The sequence below is a fragment of the Eptatretus burgeri genome, chromosome 7 (assembly GCF_056783735.1).
Source record: "Eptatretus burgeri isolate ZD-2024b chromosome 7, Ebu_testis_v1, whole genome shotgun sequence".
NCBI lineage: Eukaryota > Metazoa > Chordata > Myxini > Myxiniformes > Myxinidae > Eptatretus > Eptatretus burgeri.
Window position 1 is genome coordinate 49,288,181 of NC_140967.1, and position 6,495 is coordinate 49,294,675.

A 6,495-nucleotide genomic window follows, 5' to 3' on the forward strand; every position below is an offset into this window, starting at 1 on the left:
CCTTATGTGCATGCAGATATGTGTGTGTGTGTTTAAATATATAGATATAAAGAAACACCAACATCGAGGTTGATCTAAAAGTCCCTCGTAAACTTGTGAATATTAATGTATTTTTTCATCCAAAGTTCTGATGTTGATATCATTTTATTCTTCAAATTACCTGAATAAACCTGAGTGACAGAGGCAGTGGATCTCACAATTTTACTCATGAGAAGCATGTACAGTACGTGGTGATTTACAGACATGAAAATGTCTCTGAAGTGCATCGCCAGTTCTCCCAACAACGGAATGAACCACTTCAGAACCCACATACAATGGAATCAATAAATGAGAGGTCTGAAGCATCTGGATCACTGCATCATGCACCTGTCATTAGTAGACCCAAGATGGCTAAATTCACTCACTACATTTGGATCACCCTGTAATATATATATATATATATATATATATATATATATATATATATATATATATATATATATATCACACACACACACACACACACACACACACACACACACACACACACACACACACACACACACACACACACACACACACTATACATAGCCAGCGGCACGACGCTACTGCATATGCATTCACGTATACGTAATGCCGAGGTTTTGGAATCTGCATGCCTCTGCCCTCTGACCCGTTTCCCCCGCCTGTAACAAGTAAAAACACCCGGAGGGTCTTTCTTGTGCTGATGTCGAATTTCTCAGCTCACCGCACCCACAGCCTGAGTGCCCATGGTGCATTTCTCATTTGGGGGACTTCCTACTTTGTGGCCTGGATATTTTCTGTTAACTCGAGTGTTACATCCCCTTTTCCCATCAATAAATTGTGGCAGAAGATAAATAATATCGACACCTGCGCACTGACAGCGTTCGAAGGAGAAATGTTCTCAAATGGTGGAAAATGTTTCCTCCATGAAAAACAACAACAAAATTTACAATTTCAAGGAACACAGTATGGAAATCGATTGCTGTGAATTATGAAAACATCCTCAGGCAAATACAACAGGATGGTGTTTCCTTGATCAAACATCTGCACTCATTGTCTCAAGACATGAACGAGAAGGGCACTCGGTGGAGTACGTACCTCCGCCACGTAATTCCTGATCCACGAGAACATATCGGGTCCATTACATTTTTGAAATATCATGTGTAGTACGACATCGTTTTGGCCCTCTCTCTCAATGGTGAAGAATCACTTTATAAATTCAATAATTATCGTATCCAGATCCCGATTCGGATCTTCACCAAAATCGAATCAATTCGTCCTTGCGACACACCCAACGTGTCCACCAAGTTTCGTCCGAATCCGTACACAACTTTTTTTGAGATATCCTGCACACAAACAAACAAATGAAATTGCTCGTTGAGCAAGGAATTGCCGGAATAACTTTGTCATATCTCCATGATCTCAGAAAAAAACAAAAACCTGGAAATCAATTTGGTTCTTATAAGTCGATAGTGCTACTGTTTAATGAGTTATAGCACTTAGTTTGGTCATGATCATAACTTGGAAGTCAATCAGACTTGAAATGGCGTTTTTATCGCAATTTGAAAGTTTTGACCCGACCCTCCTGACATTCGACCCCTGACCGCGAAGAAGGGTGTTGGTGTGACACCCCAATGAGACATATGGTTGGATGCAGAATTGGAAGATGCACATTTTGGATTTGGTTTGAAGTCGATACGACCATTTTAGCGGACGTTATTGTAAAAAAATAAGAATTTCGGTTTTTCGGTGACCTTGACCTTGACCTTTGACCTCGATTCACCAAAAATGACAAGTGTCTAAGTTGGACCATGGCCGACGTCCGTACCCAGTTTAGTCATGATCGCTGAAACGGTGTGGCTGCTACAGGGTAAATAAACAAACACACAAACAAACAGACAGACAGACACACAGAATGACACACACAACCGTCCAACATAATTGCCGAAATCCGAAAGATTCCGGCAATTAACAGACAGACAGAAAGGGGTGTAAAAACATAACCACCTTCCACCTTCTTTGGCAGAGGTAAAAATTCCATTTCCTTCACAGTTGCCTCAATCTGTGCTCATTTTGTCTGCACCAAAGCCAGAAGAAGTGGGAAGCAAGTGAGAGCTTCAAATACCTTATTATAGGCCACATGTACACCTGTCATGCAATTGTTCAGTTTATTAATTTCATATTTACAAATCGCATAGCATGGTTAAAATAGCGTTCGAATGCTAATAACCAATTATTAGCATGCATGTGCACCTGGCTTTATTAAATATTTTATATTTACAGTACATATTTTGGACTGCATGTAAACACTACCTTTGAAATCCGGTAAACATGTTTGGTAATATAACATTCTGCAAACGGACACTCTCGGGCTTATAAAAGAATACAAGTTTTCCTTTGCAAAGCCACACCTTGGGATCTCTCTGCAGAGTGAGTGACTGTCGCCACACCTGCTGCTCGCTGCGCATACATGTAACATGAATGTTGTAAAATATGTCAATAAAAATAGGTAACACTCATAAATACTGCTTGACCCCATAAATCGTGGTTCGTATAGATGATGCTAAGTCCGCGTACACGCACTTATTATATCCTCTGAGACATGCTTCAAAAACATACGCTGTTTGCATGAAAAGTCAGGCACGCTATCATCGCTAAATGCTGCAAATGGCTAAAAAGCTACTCTATAAAATGCAGAGACTTTAATGCAGAGAATTCAGACCCAGTACATGCATAAACAATATGCCTAATTGTAAAACCCGTTTTGGTTTTGGATGTCTGTACATATTTACATGGATGCTGGAATCATGGAATGTCCGGGTAACGGGTCAGTTGGATGATGAGAGTGTTGGACATGGGAGGATGCTTATTCATGAGTGCTGGAGTCAGGTGAACAGAGATGGACACTGATACAGAAGTCCGTCATTAAGAGCACTGCGTACACCCATGCTCAACTGATTGAACAGTTTAGCCAGAAATATGAACATGAGATGATGTTTGTCATAGACGGGGCATCGAGAACATTCACAGCTCCTTGCTCTGGAGAACATGTTGCGTGGACATGTCACGGGTTGGATCGCTGGTGTTAACTTGGGAAGCAAAAATCATTGTTAAAGTCACTGTTAGACATCAGTTCTGTCCCATCACGTCTCGAGCTTTCCTCCCGAGCTGTGTTTTGCTGCACTTTCTTCTCCTTACATTGTCTTGTGCTTTTCTCTGCATCGGACGGCCTCAGTTTTCTCTGCCGAAAGGGAGACAGGGTGATCATTAATCGATGAGCCAACACCGAGCGGTAAATAGCTGAGACAAACATGGTGCACTGTACAACGAGATGATGGATGTCTGACCAATGGCCTTGCACGGAATTACAGGCACTATGTCGCATCGACCAAGTCCCTCTATGCATTGTTGGAGGACTCAAAGTGGAAATAAATAAATAAAAGCAAATACAGTACAATATTATTTATCTCCCCTGATAATGGCCAGCTGTATTTTGACACAACAACCATAAGATATTGTAAAGGATAGGGCTCAGGTCTTCAATCTCAAAGATTTGAATTGTGTGTCTATGTGTATGCATATATATATATATATATATATATATATATATATATATATATATATATATATATATATATATATATATATATACATATACGTATATATATATATATGTCTCGTCTTGGTGTTTTAATCTTTACTTTTGCCTTGGGAGTCAGAAAGCATTAACCAACACGAAGACCAGAGAACTGTCTGTGAAAGAAAAGCAAGCAATTTGGAAGCAAAATAATAAAATAATTCAATGACAACCATATCACAAAACCTGGGCAGAGCAAACACAACAATTAGGAATATCACTAAAAAGAAAGAAACCACCGGTGTACTTCACAATAGACAACGGCCATGTCGGCCAAGAACGACAGCTGCAGTGGACGACCGAAAAATCATCAGAGCTGTGAAGAAAAACCCCAAAACAACTGTCAATGACATCACCAACACCCTCCAGAGCAGGGGTGAAAGTATCACAATCTACGGTTCGCAGAGACTTCGACAGCAGAATTACAAAGGCTACACCTCAAGATGCAAACCTCTCATCAGCACCAACATTAGTAAAGGCCAGATTCGAATCTGCCAATAAGTACAGAGCTGAGCCAGTAGAGTTCTGGACCAAAGTTTTATGGACAGATGAGACCAAAATAAACCTTTACCAAAGCGATGGAGAGGTGAAAGTGTGGAGAAAGGAAGGAACTGCAAATGATCCAAAGCATACCACCTCGTCGGTGAAGCATGATGGAGGGAGTACCATGGCTTGGGCCTGCATGGCTGCCTCTGGAACTCGCTCGCTCATCTTCATTGATGATGTGACTAATGATGGCAACAGCAGAATGAATTCGGAAGTGCACAGAAACATTTTGTCTGCCTATGTACAAGAATATGCCCCCAAACTCGTTGGGTGGCGGCGCTTCACCAAACGGCAAGACAAGGACCCAAAACATACTGCCAACGCAACCAAGGAGTTCATCTGGGGAAAAAGTGGACGGTTTTAGACTAGCCAAGTCACTATCCTGATTTAAATTCCATGGAGCATGCACTTCACTTGCTGAAGAGGGGACTAAAATCAGAAACCCCCCAAAACAAACAACAACTGAAAATGGCTGCAGTAAAGTCTTGGCAAAGACTTTGGTGATGTCGATGCAGTTATTCAATGCAAGAGATCTGCAACCAAATTCTATGATACTACTTTGCTTTATTTTTAGTTAATCTGTTCCAATAGAATATATGCTTCCCTAAAATGGGGGGAATGAACCTAAAAAGTGCTATTGTTCAACAATGGCAAAACGTGTATGTATAGAAATACCAATAAACAAAGAGCTGACCTTCTGTACTCTTGCCTCATATTCATCTTTTGATCTCAAATCCAAATTTCTTGAGTAAATAGGAATAATAACAAATTTGACTTTACGATTCCAATACGTGTGTGTGTGTGTGTGTGTGTGTGTGTGTGTGTGTGTGTGTGTGTGTGTGTGTGTGTGTGTGTGTGTGTGTGTGTGTGTGTGTGTGTGTGTGTGTGTGTGTGTGTACCGAAGGCAACGTCTGCTTTTTCTTCATTGTTTTCAGTTGGTGGAGTAGTGGTTTGTGCTCTCATTCTTGGTTCGCTGTGCTTTTTCCTCCAAACTCGATTAACCATCCATAACGAGAGCGTTCATAGAACGCAATACCCAATATGCTCAAGAACATACTTCAGTTTTTCATAAAATAATGATTTTAAAGATCATTACAAAAAATGGAAGTTTAGCACTGCTGAAGTGGTCTTACACACCACCATTTTACACGAACCAGCTAGTGTGTGCAGCCTGTGGCTGCTGGTTGCATCATTTTCAGGAGGCACAGCTGTGTCACTGATCTAGTGCCCTCTATTACCAGTAAGCTGGTACTCATTTTTCCAACCTCAGAAGGATGACAGGCTGAATCACCCCACTTGGTGTTAATTCAATTGCAGAGACAGTGGCACAAACTCAATATCCCTAAGATTTCAAGCCAACCACCTTAACCATGAAGCCAACACCTTGTATTCCCTTCTACACTGTAACAAGACAATGTTGAGTCACAGTTTAGGATATGGAAGCTTTATTGATCATCATAGAATGCAGCATCAATCGGCATCATGCATTGCCATATCGGAGGCCTCTTCTTCACCCCAATACTGCACTCTCTCACATGCCATGCCCACTTCCCAGGGGCTGCGCCTGACAGCTCCGATTACATTCACCACCCTTTAGAAACATCCAAGTATTACAAAACTGGAGGTTCTTAAAAGTATTATGCAGTTAATTTATGTTCTACAGTGTAGTGGGGAAACTTAGCATAACAATTGTGCATTTTGTGAGGAAAGCACCAAATTTGGCACACTAGTAGCCTATCGTATTATGAACAGATTTGGATATTGGGCCATCTCAAAATTTTTGATGGCAGTGGAAAATGGCTGCCACAGCCATCAGCGGCTGAATTTGAGATGGCCCAATATCCAAATCTGTTCATAATATGATAGGCTACTGGTGTGCCAAAGTTGGTGCTTTCCTCACAAAATGCACAATTGTTATGCTATATATGCTATATTTAGCTAAGTTGCCCCACTAGTGTTCAAGTATCCCATTATATATTTGCAATTGGTCACGAGCTTTGACACCAATACAATTTTTTATCATGGACCCGAGGCATCAAAAAACTACAGATATTGAACAAACAGTTTGAAATGGAGCACCTCGCCACCATGACAGCATTTAAATTACATCAGATGTGGCAATAAATGTGAATTGTTGCTCCCAGCTTGCTGGCGTGATGACAGAAGACACCATTTGCATTTTTGCCACATTTGTCCCGACCCCGTTTAGAATCCCATGCGGGTACGGGCAACTTGCTGGTATAATTCAATTTAAATAAAGGTTTAAGGAGGTTTAAATGCATATAAATAAATTAATTCCCGATTTTACC

The 6,495-nt window shown here is 40.8% G+C and overlaps 1 protein-coding gene across 1 annotated transcript in view; it reads right to left on the reverse strand.

Annotated features, from left to right (window-relative positions):
* Positions 1-2,154: 2,154 nt before the first annotated feature.
* Positions 2,155-6,495, reverse strand: part of LOC147023235 (transcription factor Maf-like) — a 27,901-nt gene continuing 23,560 nt past the window's right edge. Inside the window, exon 2 of the mRNA XM_085888432.1 lies at positions 2,155-3,244. Within this exon, the coding sequence (XP_085744558.1) occupies positions 3,235-3,244 (10 nt within the window). The 3' untranslated portion in view covers positions 2,155-3,234. The remainder of the gene's footprint in view (positions 3,245-6,495) is intronic.